The sequence below is a fragment of the Sus scrofa genome, chromosome 12 (assembly GCF_000003025.6).
Source record: "Sus scrofa isolate TJ Tabasco breed Duroc chromosome 12, Sscrofa11.1, whole genome shotgun sequence".
In the NCBI taxonomy this organism is placed as follows: domain Eukaryota; kingdom Metazoa; phylum Chordata; class Mammalia; order Artiodactyla; family Suidae; genus Sus; species Sus scrofa.
The window spans coordinates 39811074-39838126 of record NC_010454.4 but is presented as its reverse complement, the minus strand read 5'-3'; the positions used below and the strand labels follow the sequence as shown (position 1 = coordinate 39838126).

At 42.2% G+C, this 27053-nt stretch overlaps 1 protein-coding gene across 4 annotated transcripts in view; it reads left to right on the top strand.

Moving 5' to 3' along the window:
* AP2B1 (adaptor-related protein complex 2, beta 1 subunit) overlaps window positions 1-27053 on the top strand; it is a 137697-nt gene that overhangs the window by 102675 nt on the left and 7969 nt on the right. For all 4 annotated transcript variants that reach the window (XM_021066144.1, XM_021066143.1, XM_021066145.1 and 1 more), the window contains 2 exon segments: window positions 21111-21195; window positions 22203-22289. In XM_021066144.1, coding sequence (XP_020921803.1) covers window positions 21111-21195; window positions 22203-22289 — 172 coding nt within the window.

The window sequence follows — 27053 nt, the reverse complement described above, 5'->3', positions numbered from 1 at the left end:
TTTTAAAATAACACGCAGGTACGGCTATGTTATAAAAAGAAAGAAAGAGGAGTTCCTGTTGTGGCTCAGTGGGTTACAAACCCAACTAGCATCCATGAGGACTCTGGTTTGATCCCCAGCTTCACTCAGAGGGTTAGGGATCTGGCATGAGCTGTGGTATAGATCAAGGATCCTCTGTTGCTATAGCTGTGGCATAGGCTGGCAGGTGCAGCTCCAAATCTACCCCTAGCCTGGGAACTTCCATATGCTGCACGTGTGGCCCTAAAAAAGCAAAAAAAAAAAAAAAAAAGAAAAAGAGAGAGGGGAAAAAAATTTTTTTCCCATTTAAGCAGAATGTAATAAAGCAGCTCAGCTTCTCTGGGAAAAAAAAAATTCTGTCTGTAGTCAACTATTGATTCTCCACATCACATTATCCCCGTGGATTCTTTTCTTTTAGGAATGTCATCATTATGGCTGTTTTCTCATTAATTGGCATTTCCCAATGGAGAAGATAAGCAGAAACTTGAAAAGAAATAAACTTTTTTCCCTGCATGAGCAGCTCTATTTAATGTCTGCTAGTGGAAGTTGAAACTGTTAGGTTAAGGTGAATGGTTTACTTCAGATTTCAGCTTGCATTCTGCTCTTATTCCAGTAAGAACAAAAAGAATCAAATCTTAACTTCAACCAGCTTAGACCATAAAGATACAGATAAAGCCAGGTAAAGATCGATTGGCATTTAAACATTAAGTTTGCATAATGTTTAAATTCGAGAGCTTATGCAGGAAAGATTAATCTAAGTATTCTGGACCATAAAATCAGCAAAGAAAGAAAAAAGGGTTGAGAAAATGAAATTCTGAAAGCCGTGTAGGTTTTAGCTATTTTGGCTGATTTGATATCAATATACAGAACAAATAAATAAAACCTCGCTGCCATAACTGTAATGTAACATTTAGTATAAAAACTCTTCATTAAAATGTTCATTAGACTACTTACTCGCTTATAGTCTGTTTGAAACATTATTCAAAGTTTCTTTCTTAAAATGTAAAATAGATTATACTTTAGAGACAAGAATTAAGTACTTAGTAGAAATTTAAACCTAGGAAAAAAATCTTTCTACTATACTAACAATGTTGGTTGTAAAAGCCTTTGTGAATCCAGCTTATAAATATTACACAAAGTAAAATTTAGCTTGCCGCCGTTGGGAGCTTTCTTGAGTTTATTTATATCATATAATTAATATTCCTTCTAAAAAAAGAGAATTGATTCCTTCTATTTAAATAAAACAAAAAGCTTAACAAATGTCTAAATAAATTTTCTGAGTTTTCTCTGACTTAGATACCTTGTTTTTTATTTCAACTGTGTTAGTTGCTTAGAAACATTGCCCTAATATACTCCTTCAAAACTGACACCTGGAAGTGGCTGTTTCTTCAAGTCAGTGTCTGCAAAAAGGCAATAGAATTATGACATAACATGTGTTCATTCTCACAGCTGCTTGGCCTCCTTTTTTAAACTCTTAGGAGAACATTGATAGCACTGTTCTTCAAAGTTTCAGTTTTATCAGGATTATAAAAATACAGTTGAGAGTAAACTAGTTCTCTAGTTAGTTAAGAAAAACCCAGTCCTCAGCCTTCTCTTCCCACTTATGGCCATCATCTGTGTGCATATTTCCAATCATCCTATTTTCTTGATAGAGCTGTGTTAGAATTTGCTTTAATCAGTGTTAACTGTTTATGTTACTATGACTGTATGCTTTTAGAGCTGAGCCATATGGTGTGATTACTTTTTTTCTCCATAGGAGTTCCCGTTGTGGCACAGTGGAAACAAATCCAGCTAGTAACGATAAGGTCTCAGGTTCGATCCTGGGCCTCGCTCAGTGGGTTAAGAATCCAGTGTTGCTGTGAGCTGTGGTGTAGTTTGAAGATGCAGCTCGGATCCTGCGTTGCTGTGGCTGTGGCATAGGCCTGCAGCTGTAGCTCTGATTAGATTCCTAGCCTGGGAACCTCCAAAAGATGCTAATGTGGCCCTAAAAAGAAAAAAGAAAAAAAAAATTCTCCATGAAACTTTTTCTAAATAGTTGGATACTTAACCCATTAATACCTGTCTTTTGCTAACATTTTTTTTTTTTTTTTTTGGTCTTTTTGCCTTTTCTGGGGCTGCTCCCTCGGCATATGGAGGTTTCCAGACTAGGGGTCAAATTGGAGCTGTAGTTGCTGGCCTACACCACAGCCACAGCAACAAAGGATCCGAGCCGCGTCTGCAACCTACACCACTGCTCACGGCAACGCTGGATCCTTAACCCACTGAGCAAGGCCAGGGATCGAACCCACAATCTCATGGTTCCTAGTTGGATTCATTTCCACTGTGCCATGACGGGAACTCCCCTTTATTTCTTCAAAATTTTTTCTGCCCCTTATCTCTCTTCCCTCCTTGAGAACTCCAGTTATACATATGTTAGACCACCTGATATTGTCCCTCACATCTCTAAGGCTGGTTTTTAGTTTTTGTTTTCTTCCACTCTATTCTTCAGATGTGTAATTCCTATTGATAGGTCTTCAGGCATACAGACTGTTTTCTAGGCTACAACATTCTCTTAAACCATTCAGTATAACTTTGATCTCAGGTATTGTACTTTACAGTTCTAGGATTTCTGTTTGGTTCTTTGCTAAAATTCCCCATTTGTTCACTCAGGAGTACCACTGAAGAACCCTCTTTCACAGCCTACTCTTCCTTTATCCCACCTTCACCCTTTGGCCTTCCCTTGGGCCTAAGGATATGCTTACTGGCCAGTGGAGGAGTTCCTGTCGTGGCTCAGTGGTTAACGAATCCGACTAGGAACCATGAGGTTGCAGATTTGATCCCTGGCCTTGCTCAGTGGATTAAGGATCTGGCATTGCCGTGAGCTGTGGTGTAGGTCACAGACACGGCTTGGATCTGGCGTTGCTGTAGCTGTGGTTTAGGCGGGTGGCTATAGCTCTGATTTGGCCCCTAGCCTGGGAGCCTCCATATGCGGCAGGAGTGGCCCAAGAAATGGCAAAAAGACCAAAAAAAAAAAAAAAAGTGGCCAGTGGAGATATCTCAAGTAGGGTTCAGAAGTAGCGTTGGGGCTTTCTAGCCAGGAAATTCTGGTGTCCTAGCTGGGCCTGTTTCTTTGACCATGTAAACTGTTTCTCTGTATGGATTCCGAGGAAGATCAGTGTGGCCCTCTAAACCATGAGGCCCAGGATAGGAGCTCCAGTTCCTCATCACCGAGGCCAGCTGGAATCCTCTGTGTCACTACTTTCATTCTTTCTTTGGGGATGGTTTAATTCTTGCAAAAATTATCTTTGACTCTCCTGTTTTAGAATAGAATGGCTTTCTCCCAGCCTCCTGGACCCTAAATTGGGAAAGAGGGCTGGTGAGTCTCAGCATTCAGTATGCATAAATTCACTTACTCCACCACCCTCAACCATGCCTGGCATCCCCTTCAGAGCACCATCTTATCTTATCCTCTCTGAGAGAATCAACCTTTTAGTTTTATCCAGGGGCTGAGGTAGCTTAGAATGGGGGGGGGGGAATCCAGGACCCTAACAGTATCTTAATCCTTTTTAACATCCCCTCCCCCTATTTCCCTTTCATACAGTTACAGAGGTGCTACTAGTCCTAAGCCTTTGAGAATTCTGTGCTGTTATTGCTAATCTATTTGTACAGCAGTTACCAAGATTTTGTTGCTATTGTGTTTTTTTCGCTATCTATGAATTTATGCCTTTAAATTTTTTTCCTTTAATTATGGCAAAATTTCAGGAGTACTTCTTTATGGTTAGAGGTTAACCTATGAACAAAGGTTAACAAAGATTTGGTCCTTTAGTATATGGTCTTTTATCTTTGTACCCTCTTTAAACCCTACATAAGTGTTGTTTAATAAGAAGATGGATATTAATTAGGGAAAAAATAATGTCTCTTCGTTTTTTTCTTTGTCTCTTATTCATCAGCTCTATTCATTTAACCTTTGAATGATTAGGGAAGGAAGTGCTGAAGATGCTAGCTGCAAAAGAACAACAATCTTACAATCCTGTTTGTTCATATCTATAAGATCTTTGTCAGCCAAAAGGATTTTTTGCCAGTGTATGGCCCTGAGAAATTTCTGTCCCTTGCTACTCCTACATTGCAGGCCCAGCCTGTGAGACAATCAGTTGCAGATGGTGCCTGTCCCTGATATTTCATGTCGTACATATGTCCGTTCACACTCAGAAAGCCCACAGCTGTAGCTATTGTACCAGAAAAACTGGTAAATGCTTCCAAACGGAAGACCTTTTCAGCAGCTTCCATCAAAGGAAGCAAGCCAGCTTGGCATTTACTGACTTTTCCTGACTATTGTGCAAGACAAACAAGTTCAGTGTCAAAGCCTCCTTTGGTCTTCCAAGATCCGCAGTTGAGGACTGTGCACTCCGATTGCTTTTATGGGACCACACACTGCCTGAGTCTTTGAAGTGGTGGATCTTATGAGAACTCTAAGAGATTTCCCAGGTCACACGTAGATCCAATGCTGAAAATAACTCCTATAGACAGGACAGGAGCTATCTGAAATATTCCATTAGCAATATGTAGGTAATGGTTATGAAAGATCATGGTTATGAAAGATGAAAACATTTTGCCACCAAAGAAAAGAGAAAGTTGCTTTCTGTGATTGCTGCTTCAAATTTGATATGTTTTTCATGTCACAGCAGGATTATAAACATTTCCATTTGAGTGATAGAGTATCTTTTATTAGGTGTTCCTTTTTTACTAGGATGGCCCTATTGAGAACACTCTTTTTTTGTCAAGATAACTAAGATTCTGCTAAGCATTATCTTCTGTCTTTCTATAACCAGAACTCAACTACTGACTTCTAGGACTCTAGGAATATATTTTTCAGTAGCAACTGCCTTGCTTGAATAATCGCACATAAGCTGTAGACAGGAATTCTGTATTCTGATAAACTTGAGGTGGTCTAGTAGCTTATAAATCTGGCCGCAATAGTTGGAGACAGTTGTTCCTGAAACTAGCTTGGGAGCTAGTCCCTCATTAAAAAGAGCCTGTGAGATCAGATTATGCCAGTAACAGAAGCCCATGCTGAGGATCTTGAGTAAATGATAATAAATTTCACAAAGTAGTTCTACAGGGTAATGAAAGTGATTTGTGAGTTTTCGTTTTCTTTCTTTTTTTTTGGTCTTTTTGTCTTTTTTTTTTTTTCTTTTTAGGGCCGCACTCGCAGCATATGGAGGTTCCCAGGCTAGGGGTCGAATCAGAGCGGTAGCCAGCAGCCTATGCCAGGGTCACAGCAACACCAGATCCAAGCCGAGTCTGTGACCTACACCACAGCTTATGGCAACACCGGATCCTTAACCCACCAAGCAAGGCCAGGGATTGAACCCGCAACCTCATGGTTCCTAGTTGGATTTGCTTCCACTGCACCACGATGGGAACTCTAGCTTTCATATCTTAAAATCCCAGCCATCTTTATATCATGATAGTAAGTTAGGAATTGATGAAAATGGAATCAGTTTTATATTTCTGGCTTGATAAATGATTGGAAAATAGATTTAACCATGTGATCTTTATGCAGTATGGGACTTTGAATTCTGAATAAAAAGGAGGTACCTCTTTCTAGGCCCTATGCTCTCATTATGACTGATAATCTTTACACAAAGCCTTAGGATACATTATAAGTTGGAATTAAAGGGAATACCCTGGAATTTTCCTGAGCTGGGTTGAAGCCCACTTGAAAGCCTTATCTTGTCTTCATTCATATTTACTCTCTTAATATTTTGCTGTAGTATTATGTTCAGTAAGATAGGAAGATTTCCTTCATTCACAATTTTTTATTTAGGGATTATGCATGGGCTGGATGGCATTGAGGTCAGTATGTCTTAAGAATAAAACTTGAGAAAAGCTTTGAGCTGTGTGAGTGTGTAAGCATAAAGAATAAAATATCATGGTTAAAAGGATGATCTTTAGGAATTCCCTTTGTGGCCCAGCAGTTAACAAACCCGACTAGGATCCATGAGGATGCGGGTTCAATTTCTGGCCTTGCTCAGTGGGTTAAAGGACCTGGTGTTGCTGTGAGCTGTCGTGTAGGTCGCAGATTCGGCTTAGATCCTGCGTGGCTGTGGCTGTGGTGTAGGCCGGCAGCTATAGTTCCTATTCAACTCCTAGCCTGAGAACTTCCACATACCAAGGGTAAAGCCCTAAAATGCAAAAAAGAATAACCTTTAATATTGTCTGTTTCAAACCCTATTTCTGATAGAACTTTATCTTGGCAGTGATTAGAGCCTCAGCATCTACATAAATACCGTTAGTGATTTTCTACCCTAATATGGCCCATACCATCTTCTTAAAACTCTTGGGGAGTTACTCATATTGAACTAAAATTTGTCTTCCTTTAAATTCTATTTGTAGATCTGCTTTTACAGTTTGAGGTTTTATAGAACAAGTTACTCTCTGAATCAGGGCTAACAGGGCCTAAAGATCAGTCCAGTGTGGGCTTATAATGAAAATACACTCAGTCTGAATTTTCCCTTCTGTTCCACTTCAGGAAAGCCTACGTTTATGGAAGGACATATATTTGTGTATACTGCAAATAGATGTCAATTTTATTGTTCTAATTTTAATTTTAAAAAAAGGCTAGGAGTGGAAACACTGGAATTCTACTGTGGCACAGTGGGGATTGGTGACATCTTGGGAACACTAGGACACAGGTTCAATCCCTAGCCTGGCCCAGTGGGTCAAGGATCCAGCATTGCCACAGCTGTGGCCCAGGTCTGATCCCTGGCCCAGAAACTCCACATGCCATGGAGCAGCCATAAAAAAAGAAGTGGAGACACTGATAAGTGTACTTAGACTGAGTTACGGTTTGGAAGCAAAAGAAAATATTATTTTATTTATTTTTTTAAATGTGTGAATGAATAGTGATGCTTGGCTTATTAGCAACATTTCTTTCCAGGAGCCACTGAAGGAGTTGAAAGGCGGATACTCCAAATATGAAAGCAGAGAATTCTCAATTCCATAGCTCATGCTTTGCTCCTGATGATAATTTCTGCCCTTCCATATATGAACTGATTCCCCAGTATAGCTACCCAGGGATAGCGTCTGCGCACAGTGATCTCCCGTTTGCCCAGTCATCTTTTTTTTGGGGGGGGGGGTCCTTTTGTCTTTTTGCCTTTTCTAGGGCCGCTCCTGTAGCATATGGAGGTTCCCAGGCTAGGGGTCTAGTCGGAGCTGTAGCCGCCAGCCTACGCCACAGCCACAGCAATGCCAGATCCAAGCCTACACCACAGCTCACGGCAAGGCCGGATCCTTAACCCACTGAGCGAGGCCAGGGATGGAACCCACAACCTCGTGGTTCCTAGTCGGATTCATTAACCACTGAGCCATGACAGGAACTCCTGCCCAGTCATCTTGGCAGCCACCTGTGCCTGCCTTTGGTCCATCTTAAGTTATAGAGCGAACGGTGCACAGGCATCCCTGTGAACCCTCTTGATTTCTAACTTGCTATCTAAGACTGTGTGTTTACCACCTAGAACCTAGATTAGATTCTAGATCAGTTTTGCCCCAGGATTTAAAAATGATTAATAATCATTCACTCTTGTTACTAAAGTCTGTTCTTTTGCATTTTCATGGTCTTTAGTCCCTTGACATACCAGACTGGGGTGTGGAATATCTAATAACTTTACCTGATGGTTTGCTAATCCTTCCTTCACCATTTTGTGATTCAGTACAGTATGTATGAAATGTATTTTAAAGTTTAATAGTAAGCCCTGCATAGCAAACAGTTGATGCCGTTGATGGTAAATAGTATTCTGTGGTGCAACAGCTACACCCAGGGGCGTATCAGCCAGTCCTAGGAAGGTACAGAGAGCTGTCACTAAAGGAGGAAAGAGAGGTTGTGCCTTTAGAATTAGAGCCTGTGTTCGTTGGGCAGAACTTATTTAAGGTAAGACCTTGGGCTGTGGGCAGCATCTGAACGCCTTATAAAAACATTACTGGCTGTTACTGGCAACTGAAACTGTAGTTCTGTTGTAGGCTGCTGGAGGAAGAGAGCGTTTATCTGGGGCTTGTGATAAAGGTTTCTGGGCAATAACCAGATTGGTCAGTATAGCATGGCAGGTGGGTTCTGTATTGGCAGAAAGAGATCAAATACTCATTTGCTGTAACTTTCTGATTTATTTTGCCTTATTTAAAGCGAGGAAACTACCTGGAGCAGGAACGGATACAGTACATCTTACTTATTAGCATTATTTTCCCTTGACCCTGAGTTCCTAGTGAGGCACAGAGCTGCTGTTTCCACATCGGTGTGGTCCCCTCAGAGTTGTGGTAGTTGCTTAATTCTTCCTATACCACTGCCCTGTTATACTCAGGTTTACATCGTTAGTATAGAAAAACTGGCATTGTTTTTTTTCCAAGCAGAAAAGCCGAAGCCCTAATAAGGGCCTGTAAGTCCCTGTATGATCTAGCTGTGCCCTCCGCCTCCCTCTTACCTCACTGGCTTCACCTGCTGCTCCTCCCCTCGCTCCCCTGGCTTCCTTGCACATTCTCAGACAGGGCACTTTCTCAGACAGGGCCACCTCAGGACCTTTGAATTGGCTGTTTACCTTGTCTGTAATGTTCCTTCTCTCAGTGGCCATATCTGCATGGCTCACTTGCCTCTTTCAGGCCTTTGCTGAAATAGTACCTTTTTGATAAGGTCACCTCCCTCTGCTCCCAGTATTCTTGATCCCCCTTTACTCTTTTTTTTTTTTTTGTCTTTTTTTTTTTTTTTTTTTGTCCTTTTGTCTGTTGTTGTTATTGTTGTTGCTGTTATTGCTATTTCTTGGGCCGCTCCCGCGGCATATGGAGGTTCCCAGGCTAGGGGTTGAATCGGAGCTGTAGCCACCGGCCTACGCCAGAGCCACAGCAACCCAGGATCCAAGCCGCGTCTGCGACCTACACCACAGCTCACGGCAACGCCGGATCTTTAACCCACTGAGCAAGGGCAGGGACCGAACCCGCAACCTCATGGTTCCTAGTCGGATTCGTTAACCACTGCGCCACGACGGGAACTCCCCCCTTTACTCTTATTTTTCCCCATGGCACTTACCCATTTGAAGTACTATTTCATGTACTTACTCAGTTACCCCCACCCCTTCACTAGAACATAAACTCCAAAAAGATAGCAGTTTTCCTCTTAGTTTTCTCCCTGCACTGATATATCTTCCAGTGTCTGGAACAGTGCCTGACACACAGTAGGAGCTTAGTAAATATTTGCTGTTGAATGAGTCTTTTGCTTTCGTTTAGGGGAGTGTTTACAAATATCAGGTACATCTGGTTCTTGAACCAAACTCAGCAAGGCCATCTCTTCATCTTAGCAAACACAGTATTCCTAACCACTCTCTCTGCCTGTCATTGCTGTAGTGGCTTTGCAGTCTGCCCTGGCCCTGTTTTAATACCCTTTTACCTGGTGAGTCTGGTCCTGGTCCCAAGTTTAATGTGAGAACTACAGTCACAAGTTCATTTTCTCTCCAGTGGGCTGAGCAAACATTAGAAGCTGTTGCTTCCTTTACTCTGTTCATGGATATTTGAAAAGGTAAGATCACAGCACAGTATTGGACCCTGTATCCAAAATTGGTGAGAACTAGGAAAGTAGAACGCGCGACTGTTCTGTCATTTAGGGAACTTTTTCTGTTACTAACCTGTGTCTGTGCGCCTCTTCAAAATAAAACAAATTGTCACCACACAACTATTTATTAAACCATTTCCCTAATTCCCTAGGACTATTTTTGTGATATTGTCAGAGTAAATGTGGAAGCTCAAGGTTGCTCTGTAGGTGTCTGGGAGTTTCAGGGAAGACCAGAATCATTTGGACATCTGACAGGAAGTGGAGCTAAGCAGGCTCCTTTTACTGTGAGGCCAGAAAGAAACCTGTCGTCTTCCTAATTGTGATAGACCCAAAGTGATAAGGAGGCAAACTTTAAAAGGAAGGGCAGAGGGACTGGTCTTTTGTCAGTGGGCATTTATTGTATCTCGTCATTCAATTCTTTACTTTCAGCAAACAAATTTTTCACATAATACTCGAAACAGTCTTTTTCCTTTAAAAGGGGAAAAAAATATTTTAAAAGGTAGTGATCTAGCACTCCCCAATTCCGAGTTTTTCCACACTTGCTTTCAGAATTTACTTTGGTGGGAATGAGTGTGACTGTTTCTACATTCAGAAGTAAGCAGTAAAAAAGTTAAGACCCTTAAACTGAAATTCACTCTGAGGTGAGGAATCACAGTGCCGGCACTAGAGGTTGTGCTGGGGCTTTAAGGGCATGAATTCAACCTGAGCCTCCACAGGTCAGATGGCTTTAGTCGTGGCTGTGAGTGGACTTCTTTTTGCCCTCCCCAGAGGCAGTCTTTCATGAAAATTGTGGTCTTTCTCCTTTTTTCCGAATGGCTTTGAAGAAGAGGGAAATCGTGGTTTTTTTTAATTTAGTTGTTTCGAAGTATAGTTGATTTACAGTGTTGTATTCGTTTCAGGTGTACAGCAAAGTAAATCAGTCATACATATAGATATATCCATTCTTTTCTCCCCATGTAGGTTATTATAAACTATTGAGTAGATTTTCTGTGCTATACAGTAGGTTCTCACTCATCATGGGAAATTCTTTTTTAAAGTAATACTTAGGAGTCTAGTGTAAGTAGCAAAAGAATTACAGAATTTGATTCCATGAGTTCTAACCCTACTGTGCTTTGGGGATCTAGTGTACAGCCTTGGAGACCATTCTAATTTACTCCTGCCCAAATCAGAGGATTTTAACAATTTAATCCTAGTCTTCTAAACTAATGTCTATCAGGAGTTCCGTTGTAGCTCGGCAGTAACAAACCCAACTAATATCGATGAGGACTTGGGTTTGATCCCTTGTGCCACTCGGTGGATTAAGGATCCTGCGTTGCCGTGAGCTGCGGTGTAGGTCACAGGTGAGGCTCAGATCTGGCGTTGCTGTGGCTGTGGTGTAGGCCGGCACCCATAGCTCCAATTCAAGCCCTACCCTGGAAACCTCCATATGGTGTGGGTGCATCCCTAAAAAGACCGAAAGAATAAAAAGAAACAACTGGAGTTCCCATCATGGTGCAGCGGAAACTAATCCGACTAGGAACCATGAGGGTGCAGGTTCAATCCCTGGCTTTGATCAGCAGGTCAAGGATCCGGTGTTGCTGTGAGCTGTGATGTAGGTCACAGATGCAGCTCAGATCTGGTGATGCTGTGGCTGTGGTGTAGATGGGTGGCTACAGCTCGGATTAGACCCCTAGCCTGGGAACCTCCATATACTGTGGTTGCGGCCCTCAAAAGACAAAAAGACAAAAAAAAAGAAAAAGGAAAAGAAACAACTAGTGTCTATCTGTACCACTTTACAATCTTAACCTTCCCTTTGGTGTTTTGGAGGTTTATCCTGCCAGTGTTCTAATTCATGGTGTAAACTATCTGTAGGAGGTCTCTGAGATTGAGATCAAGCAGATCCCATGACAGGATGAGGACTCCAGGAGTCATAGATCCGTTTTAGTATCCTTTCAGTTCTCTTCACCTCTCAAAACAATGCTTCCTGGAGTTTCTGCCATGGCGCAGTGGGCTAAGAATCTGATTGCAGTGGCTTGGGTTACTGCGGAGGTATGGCTTTGATACCCAGCACAGTGCTGTGGGTTAAAGGATTCCACGATACTACAGCTGCCGTGTAGGTCGCGGTTTCGGCTTGGATTCAGTCCTTGGCCTAAGAACTTCCGAATGCTGTGGGCCATTTAAAAAAAGAAAGAAAAAAAGAAAACAAAAACAATGCTTACTAAGAGAGCTTGTATCTTAGGTTCTTATTGCCATTCTAAAATCCACTCACTAATTGTATGTACCACTGGAAGATTTACAGTTTAAGAGATTATCTGAGGGTCTGTTCAGAACTTTCCCTTCTGAGGGCTATTTAAATGTGGAGATTTCAAATCCTCAAATGCATGTTGTTGCCTAAGGGGCACTTAGCTTGGGGACATGGAGCTACTGCTTTTATCAGGAGGAGAGAAACCTGTCAAATTTCCCTTTAAGGGGCTCCACTGTCCACATACTCTTAACAGTGAAGATAAACAAGATGGCTTTTATCTAGAGTGAATGGCAGATCGGCACTGTTTGAGGGCTGCTTAACTGCCATGCACTGCATCTGATCTGTTGGGTGGACTAAGAAAGAATATAGATGGAAGGATCTTGTTTGAATCCTAACCTTAGAAGTAAACTAAAGATGACTGTTCAAGTTATTATTTATTTATTTATTTTTGTCTTTTGTCTTTTTAGGGCCGCACCCGCGGCATATGGTGGTTCCCAGGCTAGGGGTCTAATCGGAGCTGTAGCTGCCGGCCACAGCCACAGCCACAGTAACGCGGGATCTGAGCCGCGTCTGCAACCTACACCACAGCTCCCACTGAGCGGGGCCAGGGATAGAACCCGAAACCTCATGGTTCCCAGTTGGATTCGTTTCTGCTGAGCCACGACAGGAACTCCTGTTCAAGTGAAAATTTCATTAGCATTGGAAGGAAAGTAAATTGACATTTTCTATGATGGGTTACATGACTATTTCGGCTGTATTTTTTTTTTTTTTTTTTTTTCTTTTCTTAGTCACACCATGGCATATGGAAGTTCCCAGGCCAGGGTTCAAACCTACACCACAACTGCGGCAACACTAGATCCTTAACCCACTGCACTGGGCTGGGGATGGAACTTGATCTGTTGCAGAGACAGTGCCAGATCTTTAACCCGATGCACCACAGCAGGAACTCCTTTTAACTGTATTCAGACATTGTCAAATATAGATAGAGCTGTTTTGTCAGGCTACCTCTAAGAATTCTCAGATAATTTATTGGTCAGTGGAGTTTGAAATGGAAGGCTGTGTTTGAACTAAAAATGGTAGATATTTTGTGGCATTGACTAAGAGTGCAGAACTATAGGTAGATTTAATAATTCTAGCAGATAGCAGGGAGACCCACACTTGCTAACTGATATATCACACAGTTGGAGTCAGTGCCATTAAAACCTGTCACTCGGAGTCATTCCCCTAGGATCTGTTGACTAGGTGGTGTGGTGCTTAAAACGCATCTGAATCATCATTCCTCAGAGAACTGGAGATGGTTGGCGTCACTGCCTGGTCCTAGCTTGGACCAGCCTGAAAATAATCTTTCTGAAAGCTAAATAGAGAGGAGGAAAAAAGAAAAAAAAAAAATTCCTCAGAGACTTGGAAAGGTCACAAGTGACGTCATGGAAGAGTAGATGATATACTCTCAAAGGTGATCTGGGTACCACCTGCCTTAAATTTTCTAGTGGCAGTGCCTCCTGTGGTTGTCTGTGGTGAGAGGTGTGGTCAGAGGCCGCATTTGCCAAAGTTCAGACTGAGTTCATCTCGTACCTTTTTATAGTGCTTTTGAGTACAAGGTTAGAATATTAATGTAGCCTGTTCGTCTCCAGCTGTGCCACCATAAAGAGGCTGCAGCTACTGCAGCAGGCTTCCTATACTATGGAAAGAAACTAATTGCTGGTTACAGGCTGAAGCTGACAGGCTGCTCTTTCCCCAACAGCCACTGAAAGTAACTTTTAAAAATCATTATTATTATTAAGCATTTATAGCCTGCTTTTGTATTTTCCAAGTGCCTCATAATCATTTCTGTTTGCTCTTTGTATTGATGTCCCTGAGAGGCAAGTTAATATTGTTATTGCCACATGTTGCACGTGACAGACCGGAGGAACAGAGGATTAGGTAATCTGCTCCTTGTACCATCTATGATCTGCTTTAGGCATCCTCAAAGCAGAAACTAGGGTGTGCACTCTGTTCCTAAGCTCACTGAGCCCATTTCATCAGTGCTGGCTTTTAATTTGGTATGTGAGTATTATAGCTTTTATGCTTTTTGACTTTAGCTTAGTGTAAGAAATATATTTTATGTAATATATACACACATGCAAAACATAAAACTGAAACATTATGCTTCATGAGATGCACTATGACATTTTCTATTCTAATTTTTATGCCAGTTTCGTCCTACTAAATTAATTTTAAGAACCACCCATTGGTCATGACCCACAGTTTTTAAAAACACCATGTTACAAGGTACTTGAGGCTGAAGAATACACATGGCATGTTCTCCTAGAGAATCAGTTTTATTTAAAGGTATAGGGAGAGACACATATTCGTATTAAAACACATGAATTCATTGTGGGATAGCATGGAGCTTCAAAGGAATTTTGTTCCTGTGATGAGCCACTTCATATCATGCCCCATCTTGATCTACCTCTGCCTCAACCCCAATATATATGTCCATACTTTACTCTCTGTTAAGGGGAGTACTGCCCTTTTGGAAACTTTAGACCAAACTCAAACGGTTGTCAGGAACTTTGAGTAATCTAATTTACAGTCATTATTCCTATTGAGCTCTTACTCTGTACTAGTCACTGTTTTAGAAACTGAGAATATAGTATAAAGAAGAGTCAGAAATCCCTCCCCTTGTGGAACTTTATGTTATGCTGGAGGTGGATTATGTGGCTCAGGGACACACCCACAAATAAGTAAAAGAGTATGTCAGATAAGCGCAGCGGAGACAAGCAAAGCAGAGGTTGCAGTGAGGAGTACTGCATTGGAGAATGGGTGGTATAACTTTGTAAATACATCGATCATGGAAGACCTGCATGAAAAGGTAATATTTCCTTAAATCAAAGACCTAAATGAGGCCAGAATGAGCCTTGCAGATTTCTGGTAGAAGAGAATTCCAGACAGGAGAGATGACAAGTGCATGCAAGACATGCTCCTATGAAATAGGAACGTGTCTGGTAGGTGCAGGGCACAACAGCAGGCTCCTGTGGCTAATGAGAGTCATAGTACTTGACAGCAGAGAGGTAACAGGAATTGATTATAGGCAATTGTACCTTTGGGAAGTCATTGGAAGTTTGAGCAGTGAAGTATTTATGAATTGACCTACATTTTAAGCTCACTGTGGCTGCTGTGTTGAGAACAGACTGGGAAGCTAGGTGTTGGGGTGGGGAAGCAAGTGCAGAAGGAGGAGCACCCTAAAAAGCTTTGCGGTGTTTCATGTACTTACTGAGTTAGGAAAATCAGCAGGAGCTTCCATTTAAGGATGAGGGGAAATTGATCTTGGACATGTTCATTTTGAGATATCTATTAGTTATCCAAATGGGAATATTAATGTGATAATTGATTTCCCATAGACAAGCTAGGCATTGATGTTAATTAAAGCTCTTAGGGAGTTCCGTGGCGGCTCGGCAGATTCAGCATTGTCACTGCTGTGGCTTGGATCGCTGCTGTGATGCAGGTTCAATCCCTGGCCCGGGAAGTTCTGCATGCCTTGGCTTTGGCCAAAAAAACCAAAAACAAACAAAAAAACTATTGGAAAATACTTCTCCAGCTTGTCTGGATTTTATTCTTCTGTTCTGTACCTGTTGGGATAGTGAATTTCAAAATAAAAAAAAAAAACAATGTGGCTCAGTGGAAACAAATCTGACGAGTATCCCTGCGGACGCAGGTTCAGTCCCTGGCCTAGCTCAGTGGGTTAAAGATCTGGCATTGCCATGAGCTGTGGTGTAGGTGGCAGATTCAGCTTGGATCCCACATTGCTTTAGCTGTGGTGTAGACCAGCCACTACAGCTCCAGTTCAACTCCTAGCCTGGGAACCTCCACATGCCTCAGGCATGGCCCTAAAAATACAAAAAAAAAAAAAAAAAAAGGAACACCCTCCCCCCCACCCCCCGCCCCATTTTCCTCTGAAGCAGTCACTCTCATACTCTAGGGTTTACTCAGTTCTATTTAGGAGTAGCTGCCACCTGGAGTGAAATTGAACTGGCTTCATATTGTGTTTTCCTTGGGTCCTTTCAAGAGTTATTGGCATATTCTTGGAGAATCTGGTTTATTTGTTTGTTTTGCCTTTTTGCTTTTTTGCCTTTGCTAGGGCCGATTCTGAGGCGTGTGGAGGTTCCCAGGCCAGGGGGCTAATCGGAGCTGTAGCCACTAGCCTACGCCAGAGCCACAGCAACACGGGATCCGAGCCGAGTCTGCAACCTACACCACAGCTCACGGCAACGCCGGATCTTTAACCCACTGAGCAAAGCCAGGGATCAAACCCGCAGCCTCATGGTTCCTAGTCAGATTCGTTAACCACTGAGCCACAATGGGAACTTCGAGAATCTGTTATTCTTTGGGTTGTGATCTACCACCTGTGTTACTTTTCCTCAACATCTAAATGTTATTTTAGCTTAGCATCTTAAAACCTAAAGAACTGACATGTCATCCTGTCCCCCATCCTCGCCTCATCAAGTATCCATGTGTCTGATGAGAGATGTTATGTCTTGCATGTGAATGATGTATAGAGATTGGAAAAAAAAATGTTGAGAAAACCAGTGTTTCATTCTCTTTGCTCAATTTCTTCCCCTTAATTTCATGCAAGAAATATTTAGTGAGTCACAAGTATGCTAGTGAAGATGCGATCCCCTGCGCTGAGAGAGATCATTGTGTTGTGGGTGAGGCAGAGATAAACAGTTATTTTATGCTATAGTAGAAGTGCATGGAGCAGGTGCTGTGGAGAGGAATTGGAGCCATCCTGAGAAATCCTTGTCAAGCTCGAATTAAATTTTAAGATTAAATAGATACTTTCCAGACAGATAAAGCTTTAGGAGAAGAATATGTTAGTGGAAAGAACAACATCTAACAAGGCACAGCCATGTCACTTTCAGTTGGAGACCAAGAAGTAATGTTGACATGTTTGAAGTTGAGGAAATGGGCTAGAGAAGGAGGCAGGGGCCAGATTCAAGAGAACCGTATATATTTGAAATGAATGCAGTTCTAGCCAAGAGTAAAGGTTTGAGAGCTGCAGAATCCGGATTTTGAAAAGCTAATGTAAAAGAGAGGAAACACTTCCTCTAAGTTTGTGTTGTTGATCCTGTAAAGAGATGACATTTTACCAGGGGCACAGTCGCAAGAATGGCTAGTCTAACAGTTTGCCAAGAAGCCTTTTTAAAAAATCTCTTCTGATCTCTATTGGCATAGTCGTAATACTGCATTTGAGAATGTGAAGGATTTCAGATAACTAATGTGGTTCTTTTTTTTCTTTTAGGGCTGCACCCACGGCATATGGGGGTTCCCAGGCTAGGGGTCTAAATGGAGCTACAGCTGCCGGCCTATGCCATAGCCACAGCAACGCCAGATCCAAGCCTCGACCTCATGGTGACTAGTCGGATTCATTTCTGCTGTGCCACAACGGGAACTCCTAATGTGGTTCTTAATTATGAAAAATTCTGCATAAAAAGGCAGAAGATGAAAGAAGAGGGAACTTCAACAAACACTTGTTAATAGTACTTACTGTAAGCCAGGCATCAACCATTCTGAGTGCTTTGTACATATTAACTCATTATACTCATAACAGCCTCATGCTTTTTTTTTTTTTTTTTTCCTTAGGGCTGCACCTGTGGCATATGGAAGTTCCAGGGCTGAGGCTTGAATCAGAGCTGGAGCTGCTGGCCTACACCACAGCAATGCCATATCCAAGCCCTGTCTGCGACCCACACCACAGCGCTCGGCAATGCCAGATCTTTAACCAGCAGGGCCAGGGATCAAACGCAGGTCCTCATGGATACTTGTCGAATTCATTACCCCCTGAGCCACAACAGGAACTCTGGCAGCCTCGTGCATTTAGTCCTGTAACAGGAAACTGAACTGAGTTCTACTGTCTAAAGTCACTCAGCTAGTTAAGTGACAGAGTCAGAATTTGAAATCAGGAGATCCGTTCTGGTCCCAAATCCACGCTTAGAACCACTGTATCTGCTGTCTCTGATTTGAGTGTTCCAGCTTCTCAGAGAATTATTCTAGAACAGAAGTCTAGGGATAGTGGTTGCCCTGAAATCACTGAAATTTTTGTTGAAACTTTGCATGTGCAGTTTTCAGAAAGAGGGTCCCTGACATTCATCTGTTTGTCAGGGCAGACTGGTTCAGCACCGCTGACCTAGAAGAGCTTTTCATGTCTTTTCTATTGTTAATGGACTCTAATTGGAATAAGTAAGGAGTCCCTGAGAATGAGCTATTTATAAGCCCACGCAGACTTCTTAAGTAACATTGTTCTAAATTAGTTGCTTGTCTAGTTGATCTTCTTAGGAATTTTTTCCAAGGTAACACATGCCAGGTCCCAGATTTAGGGATTGTTGTTTTTTTAATACAGGATGGAGTCCTGGATTCTGTTTTGTAAAACCTTTCCAAATGATTCTAACATAAGTTTTTGGTTAAGAACCACTGATACTATCTTCTGGAGGACAAGGATTATATTTTCTGTATCCTTCTTATATCTCAAAATCTTGGCCTGTGGTAAACATGAGTAAATGGTTTGAAGGTTTTGTACACAAGCTATGTGAGGTATGATTGCTTTCTATTTCAGAAGTGGTAGTAATGATAGTCACTAGCATTTCATCTAGACCTCCAGATGACCCACACTAGCCCACTTGTACCACTTCCAGGTTTCACTTCTAAATGCCCTCTCTAGAGCCTGGCACTCCCGCAAGGTCTTCTTGGTGCCCGTATTTGAAATAAGAGTTCTTCTCTCCTTGCTGAATGCCAGATGAATTAGAAAATACCTCCCTCCCAGAAGCCCACAGCTGGTATAAATCTTGTGAAGTGGTGCTCTCATACATCTTAAAGAATATCTAAGGTCCGTCTTTCCTGGGGTTAGTTGCTCTGCTTGCATTCACCAGATTCAAGGTTTTTGAGACTCCTGCTGTCTCAGCATTTTGGTCATCAGATTATGTGATAAGGTCAGAAACTCCTGGGGGTTGGTAATTGAAAGGTTAAATCCACAAGTTACAAGGAAAGTAGTTTGAATTCTTCTGGGAAAGAGAGCAGAAAGACTATCAAGTAGCCGCACTTGATGGATTGTGGAGGATGAAATAAAGGTACTGTTTAAGGTGGGGAAGATGGGTTGATGACAAATGAAAAGGGGCTGGAAGTACTCCGAAAAGAGAATATTTATATCTCAATATGAAGTGTGGTCATTTGCCCCCCAAAGGGCTGGGAGGGAGAATAGTGGTGCTAGATAAGCACTTTTTCCCTTTATTTTCTTAGAGAGAAGCAAACATGGTTACTGATTATAAGACTCACCCAAAGAAATGTTTGTCTGAAGCACCAAGAGCATAGATAGGAAGGTTGCTAGTGACAGAAACCGGTGGAGGCAGTGGGTTAGAGCAATCCTTTTACTCTCCCTTCTTATAGTGTATGGTTCTTAGACTCTGCACAGTGGAATCTGCCTGTTTCTGAATATATATACCAGTCAGTATTGTCCCTGAACAAAAGTACTTATTGTAGCTTTTTTAAAAATATAAAATAAAGAGCTCCCATTGGGGCTCAGCAATTACCATCCTGACTAGTAACCATGAGGATGCAGGTTTGATCCCTGGCCTCACTCAGTGGGTTAAGGGATCCAGTGTTGCCGTGAGCTGTGGTGTAGGTCACAGATTCGGCTTGGATCCAGCATTGCTGTGGCTGTGATAGAGGCCGGCAGCTATAGCTCTGATTCAACCCCTAGTTCCCTAGCATGGGAACTTCCATATGCCGTGGGTGTGGCCCTAAAAAGACCAAAAACAAAATTAAAAAAAGTAAGATAAATAAATATACACACACACATATATATATATATTAATATTGTAGCTTTTTAAAATCCAGTGTGCTCTGGATTGAGTTGGTCATGGTAGAATCACAGCCTACTTAAATCCAGAAGTTTGTATTGTGAGAAGAAAACTTATTCATTTGCTGAAAGGCGTTTCCTTCTTAGAGTCATCAGATATACCAGTATTTGAGCTAATAAGCTTTTCTAGCCATATGGCTTAGGAAATAAGACTTGTGAAAGAAATCACTTTGGAGTTCCCATTGTGGTCTAACGGATTAAGAAACCAGCTAGTATCCATGAGGATGCTCATCAGGCCATGGCCTCACTCAGTGGATTAAGGATCCAGCATTGCCATAAGGTGTGGTGTAGGTCACAGAAAAGGCTTGGATCTGGCGTGGCTGTGGTATAGGCCGACAGCTGCAGCTCCAATTCAGCCTCTAGCCTGGGAAATTCCATATGCTGCAGATGTGGCCCTGTAAAGAGAAAAAAAACATAAAACACTTTAAAACTGATATCTGAAAAATAAATAAAACTGGTATCTGAAAAAAGATAAAGGGCAGTATGGCACTAGTTATTGTGGAGAGGAAAAAAAAAATCAAGTTGTAGAGTCAAATTTGCATTTGAATCCTAGTTCTTCTCTGTACTGGCAGCGTGACACTGGATGTTATTTAATCTTTTTGCGCCACGGTTCCCCATCTGTAAAATGAGAGGGGAATAACACTACTTTGTTCGGGATAGTTGTAACGAGGATTAGAAATACTAAACTAACATTGGAGTTCCTGTCATGGCGCAGTGGTTAACGAATCCGACTAGGAACCATGAGGTTGCGGGTTCAGTCCCTGCCCTTGCTCAGTGGGTTAACGATCCGGCGTTGCCGTGAGCTGTGGTGTAGGTTGCAGACTCGGCTCGGATCCCGCGTTGCTGTGGCTCTGGTGTAGGCTGGTGGCTACAGCTCCGATTCGACCCCTAGCCTGGGAACCTCCATATGCCGCAGGAGCGGCCCAAGAAATAGCAACAACAACAAGAACAACAACAAAAGACAAAAAAAAGACAAAAAAAAAAAAAATACTAACATTAATAGGTACTTAGTAAGTGGTAGCAGCAGCTATTTTTTTTTAAGATTTTTATTTTTTCTATTACAGTTGATTTACAGTGTTCTGTCAATTTCTGCTGTAAGCAGCTACTATTAATAACCATAGAAATGAAAAACAACTGAGTAGGTTATTCCAAGTATAGACTTGTGCCTTGAACTCATCCCTCCCCCCGGCCTAGGCTCCTCCTGGAGAGAGGGAGCGAAGCAGGTTGTTGACAGTGCCCCGACAGTGCAGTGAATAAGGACATGCTTTGCAGTGCACAGGCTGGTGTGTCTTGATTTGGGGTTTCCTGCACTGTCTAAAAGAGGAAGGAACTCAGGTGGCATAACTGTTCTTTCCCTCCTACCTGGCTCCCTATCATGTCCTAATTTCCCCTTGCTACTTTCCTGGCAGGTGGCGGTGAAAAACAATATTGATGTCTTCTACTTCAGCTGCCTCATTCCACTGAACGTGCTTTTTGTAGAAGATGGCAAAATGGGTAAGTACTTTCTCTTGTCCTTCTGCCAAATAGACCTTTGCCCTTCCTCTGAAGGTCAGGCAGAGTGTAGCCCCAGAAGTACAAGTTATTTTGAGGTTGAAAAAAATGAGGGAATCATTGCCACGAGCTGTGGCATAGGTCAGCAGCTACAGCTCCGATTCGACCCCTAGCCTGGGAACGTCTATATGCCGCAGGTGCAGCCCTAAAAAAGACAAGAAAAAAATGGTGGAAAGCTATTCTAAAGCTCTAATAATTGCTAAATATGTATTCACCTGAGTCACAGTTGATCCTGTTTTGCTATTGGTCTCTAAATCACAATGCCTGTTATCTGAATAAGCAAGTCACCCCAGCATACAGAGTAAGTGGCTTGGTGACAAGTAGATGTGGATTTGAATCTCAGCCTGGCTGCTTATCAGTTGTGTGACTGTAGCAAGGTGCTTAATTTTTTTTTTCTGAGTTTGTTTCCAAAATTACAAAGCAGAAATAGTTTTTATAATGACTTGCGATAATACAAGCAGATCTAACACTTAGCCCTGTAAGTTCCTACTGTCTCAAGATAAGAATCGAGTATTCCCCATGTGGCTGTTGATACTTATCTTTTTCTTACTTAGGAAGCCAACATCTGATAAAACTAGCTTATGTTGGTATATTCTAAGTTTGTAAGGCACTTCATTGGTTTGATTCTTACAATAGCTCTTTAGGTAGAGTAGGCAGATGTAATAATACATGATGAAACTAAGTATTGGAAAGGTCACAAGACTTACTGAAAACCAAATAGGAGAGCAGTAGAGCCAAAACTAACTCTTTTCTGGTGTATCTTAGTGCTACTCTTGAAGGATTAATTGACCTGGGGTGTAGCACCTCTGCATAGCTAAGAACTGGCTCCTTTCTCAGTCTCCCGCTGGCTGTACTGCAAGAGCCAGCACTCCACAGGAGCAGTGGCAAGGCCTTAGCAGAGTACTGGCAGATCGTGCACATCCATCCTTTCCCTCTGTTTCCCCATACAGAGCGCCAGGTCTTCCTTGCAACATGGAAGGATATTCCCAATGAAAATGAACTTCAATTTCAGATTAAGGAATGTCATTTAAATGCTGGTGAGTGATGCCTCTAAACTTCATTTTCCTCTTAGTATATTCGAGATATCTGAAAATTTTGTCTTTTCTTGACCGACCTCTTCATTTATTTTACTGAAGTGTAGTTGACGTATAATGTTGTATTGGTTTCTGCTGTACAGCAGAGTTACTCAGTGATCCATCAGAGGGATTTAGAGTGTGTATGTGTGTGTGTGTGTGTGTATCATTTTCCATTATGGTTTATCACAGGATATCAAATACAGTTCCCTGTGCTATACAGTAGGACCTTGTTTATCCATTCTATATATTATTAGTTTTCATCTGTTAATCATAAACTTGGCATGTTTTGATGTAGGTACTGGATTTACTTAATGAGCTAACAGATTTACGATTACATATGTATGTATCCACCACCAAATTAAGATGTGGAATATATTTAGCATCTCAGCAGATTTCCACATGCCTCTTCCCACTTGATAACACCATTATTTTGACATTTAGCCCCCTAACAAGAGTCTCAGTTATTTTGCATTGTCCTTAGTACTTTGAACTGTCAGTTTTAGTATTTTAATATTAGCCCTTCTGGTTGAAGTGTAGTAAGATCATATTATAATTTTAATTTGCATTCTTCTGATAATATTGAACACCTTTTCATGTGCTTTACTGAATTAAAAAAAAAAATACCTCATAGCTTATTAGAGCCTAGTTGGTAGCCTTTTTCTTTCTTGCCTGCGTGGGCTTGCACGTGATGATACTAACCTCTTTAATGACCCTTAAAAAGCTCCAGTCCCTTTTGTAGTTAATTTTATTACTGCACTAGAAAACATCAAAGAGGAAACCCAAGAGGAGGAACAGTAGCAGCTATCAGTCCATAGCTCTTTGCCTCACTGAAGTGTTCCTCAGGAGTCGAAGGAGCTCTAGGCCGTTCAGGGTCTTTCCTTTGTCCCAGTCTCTCTTTTTTTGAGGTTAGTACCAGGCTTTATGAGTTTGAATGAAAGGGAGCTTTGGTGCTTGGTCAGTGCTGCCTCTTTCTTCATTCACCAGCATTTCCTCCTTCCGGCACGCTGCCCTCCTCCCACTGTTGCTGGAGCATTGCTGTGGGGGAAAGAGGCAGTACAGAAAGAAAGAAAACAGCTCGCTGTCCTCTCAGCTTGTTCTTTTAAAACTTGATGGGGGGTCTCTATGATGCATTCATCCTCTGTATTCAGACAAATCTCTTCTTACAGGGCTTCTCCTGAGCCCTTGGAGAGGTGTTTGAGGAAGTGGTCATCTATAATGTCCATTTTAATGACTGTTTAGTTGATTCTCTTCAGGCATACCACATTGGCCTTCTTTCGAACATATTCTTGGGCTAGGTTTCTCATCCTAACTGGTTTTAGTTATTAAACAAAACCAAATTTTTGCTGAGTTTCTACACACACACCACAAAAGTACTTAAATTGAGCTGCTTTTTTGGCCATCTTCTAGGTAGGTGATGGTGTCATCTGTTTCTCTCTCCAAGGCTCCCGCTTAGTCACCACAAACCTCATGTGATGAGTATGGGACGTTGGGCAACTTTTTCCATAGTGTAAGCTGTTTTTCAGGAAGCTTTAAGTGCAGAATCCACAGTGGCTTATGGCGAGAACCAGAGTGGATACTGTTAAAGCAGCAGTCTCTGTACCAGCTTGGAATAGACCGGGCCCTTAGTTATAGGCACCCTCGTGTAGCCAGTCCTAAGGCAGCAATTCTGTATTATGTTCCTGAGAACACTTGTCCCTCAGAAAAGGGGTTCTGTGGTCCCCTAAAGTTGGAAAATACAGGGTGTGATGTGTACCTCCTAGGAGCTCCTGCATTGCCCATCAGCACGCTGGGAGCCGAGGCCTCCTTCGTTGAGGAAACCAGTATAACTCAACGTTAACTGAATTTATTTGACTATGGAATTTAAAATCACAAAATGCTTATCATTAGCACCTTATGGAACACCAGTGTTCCTTGAACATGCCCAACCTGGGAACCTCTGGCCTATGGAGAGCAGGGAAGGGCTGGAGTAATTGGAAAGCAGATTTAATTTCAGAGATCCGATATGAAAAGGACATAGTTTTTCAAAAAAAGAAAATGGAAGTTTGGATCTGGTCTCCCAGAGTAATAGAAAAAGATTCCAGATTACACTTTGGTGTACATTGATGATCTTGCCAAAGAGGGGGTATCTGGCCTTTGTCCCAGTGAGGCTGTGTCTTCTGATGTAAACTAGAACAGTTTCCCAGAGCAGATTCAGTTCTGATCAGTTCTGCCATGGCCTTGTGCCAGTTCCTTCTTGCCTTGGGTGCTCCAAATACCAGCATATCAGTTTTCCAGTGATACACGGCTCTATGGCTGTGTGGCACATGGAGCAGAGGGGAGGGCAGCCACTTTGTTTTCTCCAGGAGCCCAAGGCCATCATTTCCCACACTGAATCACTGCTAATCTCTTACAAAACCACTTGCTCCAATTAATTGTATCTTTTCCTCTGCCTCCACCCCAAGGTCTGGAGTGCCCTGGCCTTTACATTTCCTTCCAGTCTGAGGGCTCTATTAACATTTCAGGTTTAGTGCCTTCTGATTCAACACCCTGGGTCTAGCTAAGAGCTAAAAATACTGTCCTTTCCAGCTGATCTGCTCTAATCACAATAGCACCAACACTTTAAATAGCTTTTCTGAGCCAGAGTAGACATTTGACAGATGGAGCTAATGCTCTGAGGGCCACAGGAAGTCACAGCCTTAAAGTACTGACCAGCCTAGCCTTGAGCTTTTACCTTTCTTCCCCCTTATTTTTAGGGCTGCACTTGTGACATATGGAAGTTCGCAGGCAAGGGGTCGAATCAGAGCTGTAGCTGCCAGCCTGGGCCGCAGCTGCAACAACACCAAATCCAAGCCTCCTCGTCTGCAACTTACACCACAGCTCTTGGCAACGCCAGATCCTTAACTCACTGAGCGAGGCCAAGGATCGAACTCACATCCTCGTGGATACTAGTTGGGGTTTGTTACCACTGAGCCACAACGGGAACTCCATACTTTTGCTCTTCTGTTTCTTCTAGAGGTGAAAGAAGAAAAGAAACCCTCTTCCTAACCTTAATAATTAATCAGATCTTAGTAGGTGTGTGATAGGATGTTTATGGTGCCACCAGTTGTGTAAGTACTAGAAAATATTAAATCAGAAAGGCACCAATGTATGGATTTCCTGGCTTCCTAGCACTCTTCATCTCTTCTGCTCAGGTGGTCTGTATGAATCTGTTTTACAGCTTATGTTACAGCTGCATTTGGGGTTAGCACATATCTGGGACCACGGTCTTAAGTGTACAAGATGTAGTTGCATCTCTAGCCATAACCAGAAAGTAATCTTCCTGGCAGGCAGTCCACAAACCTTTTTTTTTTTTTTAAATCAAGTGTTTATTATACTGTGAAAAGCTCAGAGAAATACTGTATGTATAGTCACTAGTTAAGCAGTCTAGTAAGGGACAAATGTTTCTTCTGGTGCAGGGACTAGGTGAGGGTAAGTTCTGGGGTTTTTTTGGTCATGGTTCTCCCCATTCTTTGGAACATTTCATAAATGCAAATGCTTTGCCAGCCAGCATTTAAATATAGTTTGGCTGTTCAAGTGGTAAAAAGTGTTCTTTTCAGCGGGCATCATGGTATTGAACTTGCTAATGAGTACCAATGCTCCCCCTGCCCACTCTGAGGACCTTCACCCTCCTGGCTGCTGGAAGAAGTGTGACCACAGCTAAAGTTGGAAGGTGAAGGAAGGAAGACCAGATCACACCTTCTAAGATTTTAGGCCTCAGACCCAAAGCCAAATTTGTGGTAGGAGACACATGAACCAAAAGAAATCACATCTTGAAGCCAGCGTAACTATGTTTGACCATCTTTTAAAACTATCCTTTAGGGGAGATTGCAGTATCTTAGCATTACATTCTCGTTCTCGGAGTCTCACAACTGTAAGATCCCATCGTTTCCCAAGGAGTTCAGATCCTTTAAAAAACAACAACAGCAAGAAAACAACTGTGATACCTTATCAGGAAGTACATCCCATCTAGCTGGGAAGCCACCTTACATCTGGCTCCCAGTGTCATTCTTCATAGGTTCATTTAGTAGAGTCTGATTATCCTGCCATTGACATACACTCTAGCTCCCAGCTAATATCTAAGGTTTATAAAAATTGACTCACACACGAGTTCCCATCATGGCTCAGCGGAAAAGAATCCGACTAGTATCCATGAGGATGCAGGTTCGATCCCTGACCTTGCTCGGTAGGTTAAGGATCTGGCCTTGCTGTGAGCTGTGGTGTAGGTCTCAGATTCTGCTGGGATCACGTGTTGCTGTGGCTGTGGTGTAGGCTGGCGGCTACAGTTCCAATTCGACCCCTAGCCTGGGAACTTCCATGTGCCACAAGTGTGGCCCTAAAAAGCAAAAAATAATAATAATAAAAATAATTGACTCACACATACTCATGTTATAGAACTCTCCCTCCATTCAGCCTTCTCTTAGAAATCACAGTACAGCCCCTTCAGCAGGAGCAGAGCCAGGTTCCTAACCAGAATGCTTCCAAGCACACTAAAGTTACATCCATTCATTCAACGTGCTTATGCTACCTGGCTGTTTGCTGCATTTTCTATTTCTGGAAGGGGTGAGTGCGTATGTGTGTTTGTGTGCTTCCATTTGTTAGCCTGTCATCTCTTACTGAGGTGGTAAAATCACGAGATGTCTAGGCTTTGAGGCCTTGCCATATGTATTGCCTAGAACATGCACCTATGCAACAAGGTGGACTTTACCA